Here is a 19,091-nt window from a genome sequence, read left to right as displayed (position 1 = left end):
ACACCTATGCCGCCAATAACTTGGCTGCCTCCTCCTGATGTTCCCGCCTAATTCTCAACGGCGGAGGCCTTTGATCAGAATTTTCCACCGTTAATGGAATCCCCTCCGCTCAAACACTAATCATTTTCTGATATCACTCTGCTTTTTCGTTTTCTTTTCTTTTTGTCTTTTTTTTTGTCTATCTAAGCGGGTGTGAATGTGATGATGATTACTAAACAAACGTATAATGTAACGTTACAATTTTGTTTGTTTGTAAACAATTTCTGTTTTTTTCTTCGAATCGTTTCACGTAATGAATAATCATCAAGCATCTATAGTACAGTTCAGTAATTCTTAATCGGAGTATGTGTTTATTTATAGTCTACCCAAAGAAAGTTATTTAAACCCTTAATATAACAGGCCGAGCTTGGTGATTGTTTGGGCCCTAAAAAGTTAAAAACTATAGTGGACTATGAGTTGTTAAGGGTAAAGTGGTCATTCAGAAGATGTATGTGGGTCAGCAGTGTTAATGTGGGTAATAACGAAGAGCAGCTGAAGCAACGGCGTGGAATATGATAACATTAACAATATAACAAGTCTTGAAGTGAAGAAAACTCTCGATTTGTAATTAAATGCGGCTTCTTCGATCAGAGCATTATATAGAAGAATCAACGCACGTCATCCTTCTTCACATTGATTCACTTCTTCTACTCTCTTCTTTACCTTTTGTTTCTTCATATCGATTTAACACTATATGTCCTCGGTCAATTCTATTGCATGTCTCGGTTATGATCAAACCGGGACTATAGACCATGATTTTTGGCTTTAATCCAACCAAACCACTATTATTATAGATTGTTTGTGACAACAGAAACAAAATACTCCTAGTTCTGTCTATATTCACTTCAATATTCTATGAGCAGAGAGGTGTGGGCTGGCTAACACTTACCTCAGAGCTCTAAATTCGAGTCAGTTTTAGTTATTGCCTTCTTTTTACATTGGATTGTGTATCCAAATAAATACTCCTTTACTACCAAAAATATTCATTGAATTGAATCCTTACAAAAACTTTGGTCCTTACTCCTTTGGTAGTGTGTCAAACATAAGAATTGCCAAAAGAATCCAACATAATTAGTCACCACCCATCAATGATTCGACTATAAATACATACACATATGCCTAGTTCAGTTCTTGCATGCCTTACGAAAAAAGATGAAGGGAATCGTACTAAGATGTGTAGTTACACTTCTTTTAATCAGTGTTTCAATAACAGAAGCAATAGAGAATCCACACAACAGACACAGAGACAACAACAACAACAACAAGAATAGTTTTGCTAGAAGAAACAAGAGAGTCAAAAGCAACAGAAGAAGAAGCCGAATTAGAAACGGTGAAGCCTTCGCAACAAAGTGTGACGTGTTTTTCCGGTGCATTTTCGGCACTTGCGGTCAATGGAATTTCCCACTTATCCCTTGTCCTGAAAACCCTTTTTTGCCTCCTCCGGTGATCTTACCACCGCCTCTTCCCCTTCCTCCCCCACCGCTACTCCCTGTTGTCATACCCTGCCCACCACCGCCGCCTCCAATCATAGTCAACGGTGCACCACCGTGTGTTACTTGTGTACAACCATCACCGCCACCGCCAATTCCGGTTCCGGTTCCTTGCCCACCTCCACCATCGCCTACTCCACAGCCTTGCATTACTTGTGTCCCAACCCCTGCATTGCCACCTCCTCAGCCTTGCATCACTTGTGTGCCTGCCCCAGAACCACCAACTCCTCAGCCTTGCATTACTTGTGTGGTAGCACCAGCTCCACCGGCACCAGTACCAGTACCTTGTCCGTCGCCGCCATGTCATCCGGTTATTCCATTTGTCCCTACGCCGATTTTTAAACACCCTCTATTGCCACCATCGGTGACGCCGTCTCCTGTTCCAATCCTAACTCCACCTACTACTCCGGTACTGCCGCTGCCTCCACCTACTGCTCCGGTACTCCCCCTGCCTCCACCTACTGCTCCGGTACTGCCCCTACCTCCACCTACTGCTCCGGTACTGCCCCTACCTCCACCAACTGCTCCGGTACTGCCCCTGCCTCCACCTACTGCGCCACTTCCGCCACCATTATCTTCTTCTCTTCCCACACCACCTTCTCCATTAGTTTTATCGCCACCACCATCACTACCTGGCGGCACGGTTTCACAGCCACCGTTTACAATCACTCCGCCTCCTCTTTTAGGCGGTGGAGCTCCGGGAATCACCGGCTCACCTCCTGCTCCTCTTTTAGGTAGCGGAGCCCCAGGAACTGTCGGTATATCTCCTCCGCCGCTAGTTGCCGACCTACCGCCCATGCCACCAATAGCATGGTTTTCGCCGCCTGATATACTTACCGGCTCACCGCCGCCATCTCCAGTTTTCCTCCTTCCTCCGCCATTAGACCGGTCTACATTAACGCCGCCAGATGCACAATTTTTACCGCCGGTTATAACCACCGGCACTCCTCCACCGGTAGATAACCTCCCACCGGATGTAGTCATCGGAGAACCGCTGGTTCCATCACCGCCTGACCAATCTTCGCCGGAGCTTCCACCACCTGATGTAACCATCGAACCACCAATTGAACAGTCAACACCTTCGCCACCAGTCATTCCCGTGACTCTTGCTCCACCGGTTCAAGATTTCCCGCCAATTTTACCCCCACCGGTTGAAGACCTCCCTTCGAATTTACCTCCACCGGCTGAAAATTTCCCGCCGATTTTGCCTCCACCGGTTCAAGACTTACCTCCGCCGGTTGAAGACCTCCCTTCGATATTACCTCCACCGGTTCAAGAAATCCCGCCGATTTTACCTCCGCCAGTTCAAGAGATACCGCCGGTATTCACATTACCTCCGCCGGTAACCACATTACCTCCGCCGGTTGAAGAGATACCGCCGGTATTCACATTACCACCGACCGTAGAAGATCCGCCATCAGTTCCAGTATTCTCCGCACCGCCGGTCCTCGGAGATTACCCACCGCAAACTCCCGTATTTACGAATCCGCCAGAGGTCACGAATCCATGGCTACCGCCGGACCAAACGCCAGTAACGTCATTCGCGCCACCGATCGAGTCAACCCCAACGATACCGGATAATCCATTCCCGGTTACACCAAACCCGGACATGGGTTCAGATCAACCGTTGGTTCAGCTTCCTCCGCCCACTTGGGATTCACCGCCGTTTAATCGTTAATTTTCTAATATTTTACAAATTCTCGTTAAAAAAAAAAAAAAAAAAATCATGTAATGGTGTAATCTTAAATGTAATAAGCCGCAATGCCACGTTGTACAATTCATTGGCTGTTATTTGCATTTCAATAAGAAGAAATAGACTGAGTTTCCACGTGTCATTTTATTTTCACACCCATAAATTGGAATTTAGAAAATGAAAATATAATTAAAAAGTAAATACTGAGTTGGCAGAACAAGACAGTAGTGAGTGTGGGTGATGTGGATATGGTGAAGTTGTATATTGACTCCTAATTGGTCAGATATCTATCCACGACAGCCTCTGAGATTTCGTCAATAGATTCTCATTATCTCACATTGTCCCTCTTTATCTCCTCTCTCTTTGATTCTTTCTTCTGCTCCAAAAAAATACAGAGAGAACAAACCAAACAAACACTCATTTCTCCACATCTTGAGAGAGGTATATTAAAGATCTCATGGCGATGGCGGTCTCCGGAGCTGTCCTCACTGGGCTTGGTTCTTCATTCCTCGCCAAGAGAAGTGCCACCGCGTTGGGAAGCGGCGTAGGCACTGGAGCTCAGAGAGTTGGCAGGAAAACTCTGATCGTCGCTGCTGCGGCTACTCAGTCTAAGAAATCTTGGATCCCTGCCGTTAAAGGTGGCGGCAACCTCCTTGACCCCGAATGGCTCGATGGCTCGTAAGTCTATCACTCTCAGTTACTAGTATGAACAATGCTGACTTTTCATTCAAATCTCGCATGTACTATAGCTTGAACAATATATTTTGATAGTTCTATAGGTCTTGGATACTCATTTGGTTCTAATATCTTTCACTGAGTTCATAAGAGTATGAAAAAGGTCGAATTTATTGAGTCAAATGTGTGTGATATTCGCAGGCTACCAGGAGATTTCGGGTTCGACCCATTGGGTTTGGGAAAGGACCCGGCTTTTCTGAAATGGTATAGAGAGGCTGAGCTGATCCATGGCCGATGGGCGATGGCGGCAGTTCTTGGGATCTTCGTCGGCCAGGCATGGAGCGGTGTGCCATGGTTTGAAGCTGGAGCTGAGCCAAGCGCGATCGCTCCCTTCTCGTTTGGGTCGCTTCTTGGAACACAATTGCTTCTCATGGGTTGGGTGGAGAGCAAACGATGGGTCGATTTCTTCAACCCGGATTCTCAATCTGTTGAGTGGGCGACACCGTGGTCAAGGACTGCTGAGAATTTCGCAAACTATACCGGTGATCAGGGTTACCCCGGTGGAAGATTCTTCGATCCGTTGGGTTTTGCCGGCAAAAATCGCGACGGTGTTTATGAGCCTGACAGAGAGAAGCTGGAGCGGTTGAAATTGGCAGAGATTAAGCACTCGAGGCTCGCAATGGTTGCTATGTTGATCTTTTACTTTGAGGCCGGGCAGGGGAAAACGCCTCTCGGTGCTCTTGGTTTGTGAGAGAAAACGGCATATGATGTTTTGAGTCTGTAGATATAATTTCTCTACCTAAAAACCTTGATGTTCCTCTTCTTCAATGTGACATTTGGGAAAAGATCATTTAAATCATTGCTTTAAATTGGCACCAAGTCATGAGAGCTTAATTTAGCTAGCGAAAACTGTAAAATGAAAAATCATGAGGCTTGTTCGTAATTAACTTTATTATCACAACTCAAATGTGAAAGGGAATACTAAACATCAATAAAAGAGATCCACAACTTCATTTCTTTGCTACAAATGCATGATTGAAGAGCTCCAGGTGGAACAATGGAGTAAGAGAAAGTAGAACAAGTTTCTTCCCTACAAAGTAAAATGCCTAAGAGGGGACTGAACAGCTAAGTCTCACTCACAACAGAGATAGAGTTGCCTGAACCAAAAAGAGTGCAGAGATAAAATCACAGGGTTTCTACCGCATAAAGCTTATAACTTGTACTCCGGGTTGTCACGAAGGCTGAGTTTTGACAGGACAAGGCAGTAAGAATTCCAGTCAGTTCGTCTTAGATATTTCAACAGTTTCTTCCGTTTCTGCACCATCCCTAATAGCCCCTTCCGTGAATGCTTGTCCTACGTTAATAAAGCCACCAACAGGTATAAACATAAGGTGTATAGACGAAGAAACTGGGACGGTAAGTTTCACAAAAATATCGTAAACAATTTGAAGTTTCACCTTTTTGTGTAGAGAGGAGGATAAATGCTTGATCTTGGTAGTGAGTTGTGCCACTGCAAGGAAAGACCACAGACATCACAAGACAATCGGGTCTAAGAACATGTATTCCTTTTGATGGCCAAAACCAACATTGATCATAGCACAGGCCTTATGTAGAAATTACCTTGCACACGTGCAGAACCACAATCTGATTCCGACACCTTGAACTCTTCCCTGACTTTCGTGAGCTCAATTTTCATCTTCTCCGCAGAGGACATGTTATCTGGGTGGAAATACTTTGTTGATGCAAGTCAAATAAAACAGATCAATACCCACAGTTTCACTTAATAGTCACAACAGAGCATTGTAGAAACTATCATAGACGAAAAGATCACCAAAGGAACCAAAGAAGCCTTTTGATTCCGACTAAATTAGATTAAACAAGTAAGAGTGAAAAAACTTACAGTCTCAACTAGCTCCTCTTTTGGAGGTAGAAGCTTGTATTCAGGGACACCACCCAAATGGCCCATAATGACAGTATTCTGCTCTGCAAGCAAAGAAACCTCCTCATATATATGACATATATGTCAATTCGACAGCAAAACATAACTCCAGACAACAAAATCAAATCTACATCTCAACACCTCGAGTCCTAAGCAAAAACCAACACATAAAGAGAGTCATAAGAGGCTCAGAACGTACGGGTGAGAACTTCATTCTTGTCAGAGTCATTCTTAATAGATGATATAACATTTCTGAGTGCCGCAAAGTTCTTAGTCCGAGATTGGGCCTCTTTCTCTTCCACTTGCCTTAGCTTAACCAACCTCTCATTCAACTCCTGTAAAGAGAACCATCCTTCTTGTTTATCTCCCTCTGGCCTAAGCATCCTTAGTTTCTCACCTAATTCTTCTTCGTTATAAAACGTTAAGAACTCTGTAACCGTCTCCTCTGTTTCACCTTCTCTTCTCTCCGGGGACAAGGACATTGCTTCTCCTGTAGTGCTCTTGAAGTTCCCTAACAAACTTCCTCTCTTCCCCATGTTGTTCGAAGTGTAAGTCTGCTGCGTCCTCAAATTCTTCAAATTTGCCAGTAACGTGCTCGAATCGAAAGACTGGGCTTTCCGATTTCTAGGATCCGATGAGTTTGGTGCGGCCTTCTGCTTATTAAAAAGCTCCTCAAAGGAAACCTGCGGCGGAGACTGTGATGGATCCCTCGGAGGTGGAACGGTGGATCTCCGCTGAAACTTGGCGAGGTTCTTCCCCAAATCATGTTGAGACACGCGTGAGTGGTTACCGGAGAAACTAATCGGTCCGCGATTCTGAGATTGGGCATCGGATCTGGGGAATGTTGTTCTCCTACCTTGCTCCTGCTGATTCTGCAATTTCTGTTTCAGTGTGGTCTTGATGTCGAAGAAAGGAGAAGAGTCCGACGGAGACGGAGAAGACGGTGACTGAGAGGGTTTCTCAACAGATGAGTTTGCGACTTTGGGAGGTGAGTCCGATGACGAATTTGAGAAAAGCCGAATCAAAGATGGGTTTGATGGTAACCTTTGTTGGCGTCTGGCGAGATGAAGCGCCATGGTTTTGGCTGCTCCGAAGGATTTAGGGCTTTTGGGGTGTGTTTGTGTAAGTGGAAGTGATGACGATAACAGATTACAGGACAGGAAGTGCGGTTTAAGTTAATTGAAATGTTGACTTTTCCGGTTCATTGAGAATTAAAATCGGTTAGGCAAAAAGTCTGATAAACCGGATATAAGTTTCAAACACGTTTACAGATCGAGACGTGTCTAGTTTGTAAACGTTTCATGTTTAAAAAAAAAAAGAAGCCCAATTGCGACCCACGAAGTCACAAAAGGCCTTAGGTGTTGTTTTCTTACTCACCAACCATTTATAGTTTGTTTTGTCAATTTTGAAAAATGAATGGGACATTAAATTAAAATTTCAGTTGAGGCCAAAAGAAAAAAAAAACCCGAGTTCAATGCATACTTGAGAAAAAAAACATAAACTCAACTACTAACCAGTTAGGTTATAAATGAACATAAAAAGACAAAAAAAACGATCCTAATTTCGTAAAACTTTATCCAACCATAGTACTGTACAATAGAAAAATGGCATCTACAGACTAACTACAAATCGTGAAAGATGAAAATGTTTTTTTGCCAGTAAGAATTGATTGAGCTCACACGTCCACAAAACAAAAATATCCCGAAACTGCATTAATAGAGGAGTAATGGGATTGTAACTGAACCGTCACGCAAGCCAAAATAGATAGCTCCTCTCACACTCACCGCGCGTATGGTAATCGTACAGACTCCAGACCGACGCCAAACCCTACTACTAGTCGTCCATCCATTACCTTTTCACAAAGTACAAAAAATAATGCCACGTATGTATTCTCATGGGTCCCACTTTCACCAAGAAAAAAGACATATTCACAAATAATTTCAATCTACTAATAATAATAATAACTGTGTATGTGTGTGAAAACGTTCCCAATATATATTTTATAAAAAATCCACCCATTAATATGCCACGGAGATTTTTCTTCTTCTCCACTTTTCGCCACCATTTCTTCTTCTCCTTCTCTCTCTCTCTCTCTCTCTAAAATCGGTGGAAGGTCCAAACGTTAGACACCATGACCGGCGGAGACTGGATTCATGAAGCTATGGGTGATGATTCATTGGTGGCGGAGGCTCTGATCTGCCTCCTCCATTCTGAGCCGTCTTCACCTCCTCCTGAGACGAAGTGCGGCGGCGGCGGCGGCGCGTCGGATCTCAAGCTGAAGTGGACGGTACGTCAGAGGAGGACCAAGGCGGCGTCGCTGAGGAAGAAGGGAGATGATAATAATACGCGTGCTAGTCCGACAACGCCTCTTTCCTGGAGCGGTGCCACTTCTTTTAGCGGCGGTGGTGGTCCTGGTGCCGTTGATGGATTTGAGGAGTCAAGCGGTGCTGTGAAACTGTCTGAGGCCGTTAGATCTAAGGTTCGTTTGATCACTTCCCTTTTTTGTTACTATGTGTTCAACAGTTTAAAAACAAAAAAACCTCTAGCGTTACTCTGTTTTGTTTTGTGTGTGTGTGTTTGACGCATATACCCCTTTGAGATGCGGCGTTTTGACGGCGGCTATAGCCACCGTGTCATACCTAAGAAGCCTAGTCGTTTTTTTTTTTTGGCGATTTCCATCTTCACGTAATCTCACTCAGTCGTCTTCCTTATTTCCCGCAACTACCGCCACTTTTGCTCCTATTTGTTTATCTTAGGGTCATTTCCGTCATTTCTTCCGGGGATCGGCTTCTTCGCCGGTCACGCAACCTTGGCCTTTCCGATCTATATTCACGTTGACCATAAAATGTCACTCTGTTTACTCTGGCCGTCTCGTCAAAGCCCCACGTTCCTTTTTTTTTCTTCGTAGTAACTTAATTTAATCTATCTTCTCTGCTTTTTTTTTCCGTTTCTGCGACTCAATGTCCTCACATTTAGATGATTGTGTTAAGTGGTGTGTGACCAAAGTTCACGTCTCACGAATACCTTGTTCGTGAAACTGTTCGCTAAATTCAAGCAAGAGTCATCATCCATACAATGACGAGGTTACCCCTGTGATTGAGTGTGTCTAGGGAGGGGGTAGTTGGGTCCAATTAGAGAAGTAATGGCTGGCGTTATATATAATTGCTTATTATGAGGGTTGCCTCTTTTATGGGTCGAGAGGCGTTTTCGTGGCGGATTAGGTTTGGGGGGGGTTTGGTGCGTCTGTGGTCTAATCAGATGCGGCGTGGAACATCATACGTCTCTTAGGTAATGGCTGACGTGGAAAAACAAAAGTCAAAAAAACTCTCCACTCCAAAGCAAAGCACCACCTTCTTTGGTCAAAATCACTTTCCTTTCATATAAATTATTGGTGATAGTCTTGTTTACTTAAGCTTCTTTTGTTTATCTATGGTTTTAATAAGGCGATGAATCATCTTATCTTACCAAAGTAGAGAACCCACAAAGTCACCAGTTTTGGGTTTTGTAAATTAAAAGAACGTGATAAGGACAAGTGGGGGTTATGTGGATAATTCGTGACAACAAAAAAAAAAAAAGGGTAGGGTCGTGGCCACGCTTAAATAAGTCTTCCGAATCACGCTCCAGTCACGTGATTCTATTCTTTCGAATTTAAGTTAGTGTCTCGATGTAGGAGAAAAAGATGCACTTATGTTCATATTTGCTTTTCTTTTCTTTTTTTTTGGGTCTAAGTAAGTAAGTAGTTGACCAAGAAAGAAGATTCCTTTTTAGTGTTTTTGGTGATTAACTAACTGTCTAAGATTTTGCTTTTTGAAATATGTAGGGATGTATGTCTTAAAGCTTATGAGATTGTTCTTATATCGTCTCATTGCGTATCTAGTGTTGTCACTCACCTTCTAGTTGATAACCTGAAATTATGGAATCGAATTTAAGATTATGTTTCTGTACCTTCATTATGTCCTTGTGAATGACATTTTTCGTTTAATTTAAGGCCAACTTGATTTGATCAGATCTTATTATATATGTTGTCAGAAGCCACATTCTAATTTTTTGGGTTGGTTTGATGCAGATATCTCAAACGAGTGTAACAACAACAACCCCTTTCAAGAGATCAAGAAAGAAAAAGGTAAAACAAGGAAAAGAAAGAACATTATCCGATTCATGTGGGATCACATCTTTTAATCACTGTACGTTGTTGTCTACAGACGCTTGCTCAACTTAAAGAAGAGGAGAGTTTGCTCTTAAAGGAAAAGAAAGGCTTGAAAAATGTAATATCTCTTTTCCCATGTTGTTCTGATTATATATCAAGTACAAAGAGTGGGAACTTTTAATATTTATACTTGTTGGGTGATTCAGGAACTCGCCAGTATGCGGGAACTGCTCAAGCAACAAAAAGCAAGAAACGAGTCTTTAAAGATGATGCAGGTAAAAAAAAAACCACTCTGGATATGATCACTCTTGTGAGTGAGTATATATGTAACATAAAAAATATCGCTAACAGATCATATTTTGTGTGTGCAGGCTGAATCACAAAAGAATGAGGATTCCTCCTTCTTGCTCCCTGACCTTAACATACCTCTGGATAACAACAACTCGAGCCCTGATATGTAAACTAGGATAGACACAACAACCATCAACAAGATATTCTTTTGTCTTTTGACACGTTCTCTAGACTACGCATAACTGTAACTATATGATATGGATAAGAATATAGATAGATAATCGTTCGACTCGTCCCATTCCCTTGGCTTTTGCAGACGGATAAAATGATTCGAATGACAGAGGAGACGAGTTTTTTTTTTTTGAGTTTTTGGTGTTTTTTTCGTTCTCTTATTATAGATGATGTTGTCAATTCGTAAAAGTTGTAGCAAGTTTTTGCTCTTTTGCCCATCTTTTGTTGCTTCTCTTTTGCTCCTTTTTCACTCTCTAATGTATTTTTTTCTATAACTAACTAACTAATGTATAATTCTTACTAGTTATCTTCATAATCACATTGATTTCCCATCTTTTGTGATGTATGTCACGTTTAGTTTATTTAAAGCCTGTATATGTTTTGGGCTCAGTGGGCCGTATAACTCCAACCTCTGTACTGTTGTTTGTTTATTCGGATGTTACAGTTTTTTTATTTTTCGCCTATTCTCATTATTTGTAAAACGATCTTCGTTTCTCAGCACCGCACCCCTGAAGGAAGGCTGAATCTCGTCGATAGGGTTCTGGATTTGAGGTGCAAACTTTTGAATATCCTACTTTTTTTTTTTTTTTTAACGTTTTGAGCTGAGATGGGAAAGTAATATTGTCACCATGGACGATCTCGCTTTTTGTTTTGTTTCTGATCTCTTTTGATTAGGAGAATGGATTAAATGTTTTGATTAGGCCGATAAAGTGAACCCACGAAACTGTTGGTACTCAATCGTTCTAATGGTCAATTAGTTCGTTCTGTTTATTTGTACACTTCCATTTGATCGATCGCACAATGCACGCCTCTAGACACCATGTTATAGACAATTTGGGTAATTCATTCACACATTAATTTGTTTAAATGAGGTTAGTCTACTTGATGAGGCCTCCTCTTCAAAGTGGAAAACCCACCATGGACACATATGATTGGAGGACTCAAATGACACCTGTTTTACGAGGAAAGCTCGTCAAGAAAATGTAAGTTTTTTTTTCTTGGTCTTTGATTATAGTCTGGTATTATATAAATATATAATGTCAAAGTTACTCGCTAACAAGATCGTGACAAGTGTCAATTGAATATCTAAGATTTTTACATGTTTAACAGATCGTGAGATGTGTCAATTGCATATTTAAGATTTTAACATGTATACATATTATTACTTAACATTATCACGACATGTGTCAAATTAACGATTTTAGATTTTGATACATGTCAAAGTTAATCACTAAAAAAAAATTAAAAATGTATATCAAACAAAAAAACTAATCCAAAAGCAAAAAAAAAAGAAAATTCACCTATTACCGTCAGGAAATTGAATATATGTTTTATTATAGAAAGATGTAGATTAAGTGATATTCCATATCAAATATTCGTAATAATATCCGTAATAGTTAATGTTTGAAAAATATTTTGGTGGTCGATAATTTAGTTTTAGATTATTGTAAGAATTATAATAATAAGTTTAAAATATAAAATTATAAATTAGTGCATTAAATTAAAAACTTCTCTTTAACTAAAAATATTTATCTATTTATTTCCGGAAAATATATTTCACTTACATAAAAAAAATATATATATATTTTAAAAAATGTTTAATTTTACTCTCTTTGTCTCACAAAGATTGATGTTTTGGGATATTTTTTGTCTCACAAAAATTGATGTTTTGTAAACTTCAAGAAGTAATGATTGAAAATATTTAAATTTTTGAATTGTTATTGGTTTATATTTTCTCTCTCTACCAATAAGTAATTATAAATTAATTTACAAATAAAAACTAAAGTTTTTCTTAATATGTGTGAAAGTGTCAAAACATCAATCTTTCTGAGACAGAGGGAGTATTAAATAATTTTAAAACCCGCACATCGTGCATGTCCTAATCTATTATATATATATATATATATAAACTTAACTTTATGCACTCCTGGTGCTGCCACGTCAGCCACCCTCTAAGCAATTCATTTTTCTTAAAAGCCCAATCCAATAACAATACATGTTTTATATAGTGTTGAAATAAAACCTTTCTCCAGGAAGCTCCACTCCGCCGTCCACCGTTGTGCGACCTGAAGCGTCCCTCGGCAATCCTCCACACCCTTTTGCTGTCTTCCCTGACTTCCATCTTCATCGTAACGTCTTCCTCTAAAACGGTAATTCAAGTCTTTCAATGCTGTCTCTTTCAATTGAAGACCCACTACTTTTTATTCAATAGGTGTAAGTTGAAGTCCTATATAATGTCATCTCCTCCCGTTTCATGCCTCTTACAATTTCCTTTCACTCTGAAATTTCTCTTTACTTACATGGATTCCACTGCTGTTTCATTCGCAGATCTCAAAGCTGGCCGCCTACACCAACATATCATTGGGAGAATGCTTCGTCACTGCCCTGCCCACAACGTCAAAAAAAGAGTCCAACTAATGGGAGTAGACTTCCTACACACTGATCAAAAGGTTGTACTCTATTCATTGAAACAGGCTAAAGGGCAAAGGAAAATAAGGCGCAAACTAATGGGACAATTTGAAGCTCCTAAAGCTAGCCACATCAGCTAATAAACCTATTATGAAATTGAGCCACGTGGTATAGCCAAATTTGATACCAAACGATTTTTATTCTCATGTATGTCGTCGATTCTTCTTCCTCTATTGATAGTTGTTGCTTCATCTCCCCTCTAATCAAACTCTATATATTCAACGTTACCTCTACGACTACAACACTTCTCTCTTCAATGTTCAGTGTTCAATCTCCTGAACGGCGGCTAGGTTTTAGTCATTTTTTTTGGGATATGAAGGTCTTTACCCTTTCTTTGTTGATATGATTTTCATCTTTGGCTTGAATCAGTATAATCACATGTGTATGGACATCTATATATGTGTATTGTATACATGTATTAATAGTTATATCTAATTCATTAAAATTGTTAATTTGCAGAAAAGAGGAAGGCTGAAGCTAGAGGATCTAGGTGAAATACTCTCACTAAATTTGGGTATGTCTCTTTCTTAATCAGATATTTGTTCAATTCTTTACTTCTTTTAAATCAGATATATGTATGTTTGTTTATATATCAATGTATGATGTAAGTATCCCTCCTCATAACACATGTGTCGACGCTGTCATACATGGTTTGTATATATTTTCGGTCTCTTACCAGAACATATCTGCTTTACCGTTATAGCTCAAGTCGGGGCCACTTATTTCATAGTTGCTTGGTTTGGATGGTTCACTCAGTATATATTCTATGTTGAGGCTCTAAGTAACAACCCCAATGAGCAATTTGCCTGCTTTTTATAATAAAAGTATACTACATCGTCCAAGTAGCTTTTTGGGTCTTTAAAATATAGGTCTTCCAGTTTTTCTGTTATGATCCGTTATCAAGCTTCAATCTACATGAATTCATAAACATTCACAGCTAGATCAGCTATTTGTTTCCATGTTGCACTAGAGATTATTTTATTCTATCGTTATGTCTATGTAGAATTTAGTTCTCCAAAGAATACTAAAATCTAGATGATATTATATATATCAGTTTTGTTTAATTTCCATGTACATTATGGTATATAGTAGAAAGAGTTAAGAACTATGTTATATCCTTTGTATTAGTTTGGTTTTCATTGTCTCATTTATATGTTTAGACACATCAAATAATTTTAAGATGAGACGAAACAATGGGCATACATGCAGGTTATTCAATGAACAAGACCATATGAATATCAAGCTCAAGTGAATCATCATGGTTTATGGGGTAAGTTAGAGGTAAACCAATTTTGTAAGCATATAATGCCTTTTTATTTTGCTCTACTGTAGTTAAAAAATGCTTAAGTACAGGACCTCATGTCCAAAACCTGCTATTATCACTCTTTCGAATTAATCCTACTATAATTAAAGTAGAATATGTAACAAGTTCAAGCTTCACTTGGGAGGTTTATTAGTTTCCTTCTGGCATATTCAAGTGACAATTAATTGAATACTGTGTGTACATATTTTTTATGCAATAATTTATGATTCATGCAAATGTTTGTTTTTCTCAGTCGTGGTGTAATCGAGCCTATGCCAGGAAAGCTAAGAGTTCATGTCATCCATTCAACGTTCTCAATTATGCAAATTCCATAGTAATCTCTTGCCCTTTTCATATGAATTTATTTAATCCAGGAAGAAATGAAGTGTTTACTAAAGAATTTAAGTACAAGGGTCAAAAGTAACTCATGACGTGCTAGACATGTGTTAATCTTTGCAAAGATGAAATTGTCTTCATCCTTTTTAAGAAAGATCAAGACCGGGAAGCGAGTCAAATCACCATTAGACAGATGGGCATATTGAAGGTTCATGAGTTTCTTATTTTGTTATATTTTCCATAAGACATAGTTGAAACCCCTTAAGAAATGAGTTGGTTCAATATTTATAAGTTGTTCTTACTTTTGTTCCTTTTCGCTTGAATTTAAATTTATTACAAATGTTTAATTTACTAGCTCCAAACCAATCAAAGATTTTCTAAAGAGAGGAAAATAGCCAAGTGGAACAAAGATAAAAACTTTAAATGTGAAATGTGTCACAAAACTTGATGAAAAATTTGAGGCCCTTCAATCTCATGTATATGAAATAACCAACTCAGCTCTTCTAAATTCTCATTTTAGTCTATATTTTATTGTAAACCATTGATATATGCTCATATTTCTTAAAGCATATATAATTTCATACTCTTATGTTGTGACCAAAAGAATAAGATAATCTAAACAAAAAAATTCAACATTTTCATACTAATTAAAAAATACATAAATTTTTTTAAAACAATTCGACTGCGCATAACGCGGTTAAATTTCTAGTTTTTCTATAAGGAGATAAAATTTTTTTAGAAGGAAAAAATTCTTTTATATTAACGAAGAGATCGCTTTACTAAAATAATATTTTGTTGCATTTCGTTCCAATAATATGTCATTCCTTTCAAGTTTTTTAAAATGATGCATGTTATGAGAATAAAAGAAAGATAATTTTTGTTGGAATTTGAAAGAAAAAAAATGCACATGTTCTATATTTCTATGTTTTTATTGTATAATGAATCTTATTCCACATTAATTTTTGTTTAAAAAATGGCAAAGGTGTGTTTTGGGGTGTGTACGTGTTTTGTGTTTTCCATTAATTTTAACAATTTCATGGTTAAGGGCTTGCAGCATACATGTTATTATTCTGTTCAGTGTTTATTATTTTTATTTTTTTGAATGCTCAAGCTACTTATTAATCTTACGACATGCTGCAAGCTCTTTCCATTGTAATCTATTATTTGCTATTTTGCTTGATACTTAAGTTTTGGGATGAAAGAATTCGCATATGGGGTTACAATATATCATTACATTGATCTTTGGATTCAGATTTCAATCTCCGATACAACTGATGATAATTGTTTTACTTCATGACTACAGTTTTGAGTTGACCATGTTGTTTCTTTAACGCCAAGCGACATAATCAACTTGTCAATGTCAAAGAGGGGTATCTGGCTTGAGGAGTAAAGCAAGCAATTAGGTTTTGGCACCAGTAAATCTTAATCATCTTCTAAAGGACGCATAGCCTCAAAGATTAACGCTCTCAATAATCTTGTTGCTCGTGAGCAACGGTCGTCACTTGATGATCTCCTCTAGATGATGATGTGCTCTGTTCTGGTCGGCTTATAGATTTTGCCGCATATGTTGTCTTCATGACATCAAACCTAAGATCCTCGACATGGTCTACAAAGTAGTAAACTCTATGATCCCAAGACCATTTTTCCTCTTCTGGGATTTCAACTCTACGGAGAGTGTTCCTTTCGAGATTAAAGAAGTAAACATAATACGGTTTATATAAAGTGTTTGCCAAAACAATTTCACCTGAAGCAGTCACCCTAGCAACACAAAGAATACTGTGACCGTTATCAACCCTATTCTCATCCCTCAAAGTGTAGGCATATGCCGTCAGTTCCTCTTTTCCGACATCTTCTAGAACCCATATATGTAACTTAAGGGGAAATCTACGTTTATTACCATCCTCCAAAATCATCCCTACTTTACCCTTATAGTTGATCAATTGAGTAGGCCACTTCACGAATTCTACCTGTAGTAGTAGAAACTTGAATTTCTCAGACCTAACATCAAAGCAAACTATCACTTCATTCCATTCATCAGTTTGTTGAGCTAAGTAATACAAAACTCCATTGATGCATATCCCTTCACACCGAGGAATAGGAACATGGTTTGTAGGACATTGGATATTCCTCCACCTCATTTTTCCAGTTCCTAAGGTCAAAATATGAAAAACCAATTCATTACCGCCTCTATTGTATATGACAAAAACCTTATATTGCTTTTCAATTGGATCAAACCCTAAAAGGTCAAGACAGCTTCTGTCCGTTAATCCTGGTGGTAAGATCGCATATTGCCCCGTGCTAGGGTTACATATCACTTGCACTTTATCTTCACCATCCTTTGAGATCCGCGTATCACGAAAATAGATCAAACCGGAAGCATAGCTAAAATCGTATGGGAATGATCTGTCTTCAAAGAACTTCATTTGAAAACTGTCGGCTACTACAAAAGACGACTTCCCATAATGATTCTGAGGCATTGAGAAGAAGCTCCATTGACCGCCTCGTTGGGCTTTAATTAATAAGAGACGTGGATTAGATAAGGATCTGGTGTGGAACAACTCGGTGAAATCTTTACGGCAAATAATGGACTCCCATAGCTTCGACACGCAGCGAAACCTTTTTATTGACTTTGCTGGCAATCTCGAGAGTATCTCGTAAATGAGATCATTAGGGAGGGAAACTGAGTTTGCTCCTCTATTCATAATCGTCTTTGTATTAGTTTGCTTGTCGGAGAAAGAGAGAGAGATGTGAATACACATCGAAGAGACTCTGAATTTATATATAATAGAAACCACTTAGGGCGTTATTAGTTAGGAGATGAATTTGTGTAGAGTTATTGATTGTAAAAGTGGAGAGATTTCTAATTTTTTTAAATAGATTTTTTACCAAATTTGTCAAATTTTGTTTCACTTGTTAATAGATTATCATTAACTTGTTTTCCTCCAAAATTTTCTTTACAAGGTAATACATGTACTTTTCTTAAAAGTTTCTACATATTATAGATTCCAACCTTAACAATTTTTTTTCTTTTTTTTCAACCAAACATTAATTAGAAAAAAAAAAACTCAATGATTGGTGGCCCAAACAGGAGGATAAATTTTTACAAAAACAGTATTTTTAAAGCAAAGAAATTTTTTTTTGTAAGGAGATATTTCTTTTACTTAAATAATATTCTATGGTTACTTAAATTAATTCTCTCTATTAAAGTTAACAATTTCTATTTTATTCAATTTTTTTATATATATAATTTATGTTAGAGTAAGAGGTTTAGGGAATTATTTTCTTGTGTTATTATCTATTCTACAAGATATCCTTTATTTAATATTTCAGAAGTACACAACTTCTTTTTGGTAGACAATATAATAGTTATAAATTATAAAGTTATAGTTATTATTTGATTCATTAGTTGGTTACAAAATAGGTTATATGGGTTTAATTTGTTAGTCATACCAAGATTTAGGGATTAAAATAATTACTTTACCTGTATTATTATTAATTACTAGCAATGAATACACTTAAAGAGGATATTCCAAAAATAATAATACAACTTAAAGAAATATAATTTATAGGCAAATGGAACAATAAAAACAAAACTTTAACAAAATATTTTTCTATTAAACATGCCTGATATAGTATGTTTACACAACCATGTATATTGTTTGACGATTAAAGACATAGAATAAAATCCACAGAATATTTTATGTTAAAAATATATTATTAAAATTGGATTTGGGTCATTAGTTGGTTATAAAAATATAATAGTTATAAATATATCAAAAATTTTATTTTTGGTAGACTATATAATAAATTTATGGGTCATTCGTTGGTTATAAAATCAAGACATTAATAATTTCATCAAATAATTTTTTTTATATCTAACTTACCATATTAATGTGTTAATTATCATTATTATTCACCTTTCATTTTTATATGATTCAATTTATCTGAAACAAATACATAATCATATTATTTATTATAATTAAAAAAATAACTTTATTTCTAGATATGCCATAATATATATTCTGAAAAATGAATATAAATGGTTCAATCTATAAAATATTATTCTTAAAAAATATATATATTCAACTAAAATTTTAACTGAGTAACAGGTCAAAATTTGAATATTTGAATTCAATTTCGTATATTTCTTTTCTTGAATTATATAATTTTATATACTATAATAAAAATTTAAATAATTTAATTTGAAATATTTAAAAATATTTTAATTTGGTATTTTTAAGAATATCATAAATATATGATAGATCAAAAAGTTAAAATTAGAAACACTCTAATTTGATTGTTATAGCACGGGTCAATAATATGTCACTTGATATGAATTTTTTTTAGGAATATGATTTCTTGCTAGAATACATGTTTAAATTTCAAAAAATATGATTTTTCGGATTACATTAAAGTTTGGAATAATATTGTTTGGTAGGCTTTCTCGGTCAAGATTATTTTCACAAACATACGTTACA

The 19,091-nt window shown here is 37.5% G+C and overlaps 5 protein-coding genes across 7 annotated transcripts; 3 read left to right on the top strand and 2 right to left on the bottom strand.

The window, feature by feature from the left end:
• On the top strand, positions 1,050 to 3,350 carry LOC104759243 (proline-rich extensin-like protein EPR1). The gene has a single exon (XM_010482193.2). The coding sequence runs from the start codon at positions 1,192 to 1,194 to the stop codon at positions 3,205 to 3,207; it is 2,016 nt and encodes a 671-aa protein (XP_010480495.1). The 5' UTR covers positions 1,050 to 1,191; the 3' UTR covers positions 3,208 to 3,350.
• LOC104755896 (chlorophyll a-b binding protein CP24 10B, chloroplastic-like) lies at positions 3,550 to 4,776 on the top strand. The gene is made up of 2 exons (XM_010478378.2): positions 3,550 to 3,900; positions 4,099 to 4,776. Exons 1-2 carry the CDS (start codon positions 3,680 to 3,682, stop codon positions 4,646 to 4,648), a joined length of 771 nt encoding a protein of 256 aa, XP_010476680.1. The 5' UTR covers positions 3,550 to 3,679; the 3' UTR covers positions 4,649 to 4,776.
• LOC104755895 lies at positions 4,831 to 6,977 on the bottom strand. 2 transcript variants are annotated; one of them, XM_010478377.2, is made up of 6 exons: positions 6,036 to 6,977; positions 5,798 to 5,880; positions 5,518 to 5,629; positions 5,355 to 5,407; positions 5,077 to 5,251; positions 4,831 to 5,044 (listed from the first exon to the last, which is right to left on the bottom strand). In XM_010478377.2, exons 1-5 carry the CDS (start codon positions 6,910 to 6,912, stop codon positions 5,108 to 5,110), a joined length of 1,269 nt encoding a protein of 422 aa, XP_010476679.1. In that variant the 5' UTR covers positions 6,913 to 6,977; the 3' UTR covers positions 4,831 to 5,044; positions 5,077 to 5,107. The 2 variants fall into 2 exon arrangements, with proteins under 2 accessions (XP_010476679.1, XP_010476678.1); XM_010478376.2 differs by having other exon boundaries at positions 4,831 to 5,251.
• LOC104755894 lies at positions 7,848 to 10,824 on the top strand. The gene is made up of 5 exons (XM_010478374.2): positions 7,848 to 8,315; positions 9,903 to 9,959; positions 10,039 to 10,101; positions 10,190 to 10,258; positions 10,355 to 10,824. Exons 1-5 carry the CDS (start codon positions 7,968 to 7,970, stop codon positions 10,442 to 10,444), a joined length of 627 nt encoding a protein of 208 aa, XP_010476676.1. The 5' UTR covers positions 7,848 to 7,967; the 3' UTR covers positions 10,445 to 10,824.
• LOC104755893 (putative F-box protein At1g31090) lies at positions 15,819 to 17,315 on the bottom strand. Of its 2 annotated transcripts, none has more exons than XM_010478373.1 (2): positions 16,821 to 17,315; positions 15,819 to 16,538 (listed from the first exon to the last, which is right to left on the bottom strand). In XM_010478373.1, the coding sequence occupies exons 1-2, from the start codon at positions 17,313 to 17,315 to the stop codon at positions 16,080 to 16,082; spliced, it is 954 nt and encodes a 317-aa protein (XP_010476675.1). In that variant the 3' UTR covers positions 15,819 to 16,079. The 2 variants fall into 2 exon arrangements, with proteins under 2 accessions (XP_010476675.1, XP_010476674.1); XM_010478372.1 differs by having other exon boundaries at positions 15,819 to 16,800; positions 17,032 to 17,315.

Source organism: Camelina sativa, chromosome 17 (genome assembly GCF_000633955.1).
Source record: "Camelina sativa cultivar DH55 chromosome 17, Cs, whole genome shotgun sequence".
NCBI classification, from domain to species: domain Eukaryota; kingdom Viridiplantae; phylum Streptophyta; class Magnoliopsida; order Brassicales; family Brassicaceae; genus Camelina; species Camelina sativa.
Note: the sequence above shows the minus strand (reverse complement) of the source record. Positions and strands in the feature narration are given on the sequence as shown.

Excerpts from the sequence above, each read along its gene's own strand:
- LOC104755895 (XM_010478376.2), bottom strand. The coding sequence starts at position 6,912 with ATGGCGCTTCATCTCGCCAGACGCCAACAAAGGTTACCATCAAACCCA. Across the intron at positions 5,881-6,035 it reads CAAGAATGAAGTTCTCACCC|AGCAGAATACTGTCATTATG; the intron begins GTACGTTCTGAG and ends CTTTGCTTGCAG. Across the intron at positions 5,252-5,354 it reads CCTCCTCTCTACACAAAAAG|GACAAGCATTCACGGAAGGG; the intron begins GTGAAACTTCAA and ends TTATTAACGTAG.
- LOC104755896 (XM_010478378.2), top strand. The coding sequence starts at position 3,680 with ATGGCGATGGCGGTCTCCGGAGCTGTCCTCACTGGGCTTGGTTCTTCA. Across the intron at positions 3,901-4,098 it reads CCCGAATGGCTCGATGGCTC|GCTACCAGGAGATTTCGGGT; the intron begins GTAAGTCTATCA and ends TGATATTCGCAG.
- LOC104759243 (XM_010482193.2), top strand. The coding sequence starts at position 1,192 with ATGAAGGGAATCGTACTAAGATGTGTAGTTACACTTCTTTTAATCAGT.
- LOC104755894 (XM_010478374.2), top strand. The coding sequence starts at position 7,968 with ATGACCGGCGGAGACTGGATTCATGAAGCTATGGGTGATGATTCATTG. Across the intron at positions 8,316-9,902 it reads CTGAGGCCGTTAGATCTAAG|ATATCTCAAACGAGTGTAAC; the intron begins GTTCGTTTGATC and ends GGTTTGATGCAG. Across the intron at positions 10,259-10,354 it reads AGTCTTTAAAGATGATGCAG|GCTGAATCACAAAAGAATGA; the intron begins GTAAAAAAAAAA and ends TTGTGTGTGCAG.
- LOC104755893 (XM_010478372.1), bottom strand. The coding sequence starts at position 17,315 with ATGAATAGAGGAGCAAACTCAGTTTCCCTCCCTAATGATCTCATTTAC. Across the intron at positions 16,801-17,031 it reads GCCGACAGTTTTCAAATGAA|AGGCGGTAATGAATTGGTTT; the intron begins GTTCTTTGAAGA and ends CATATACAATAG.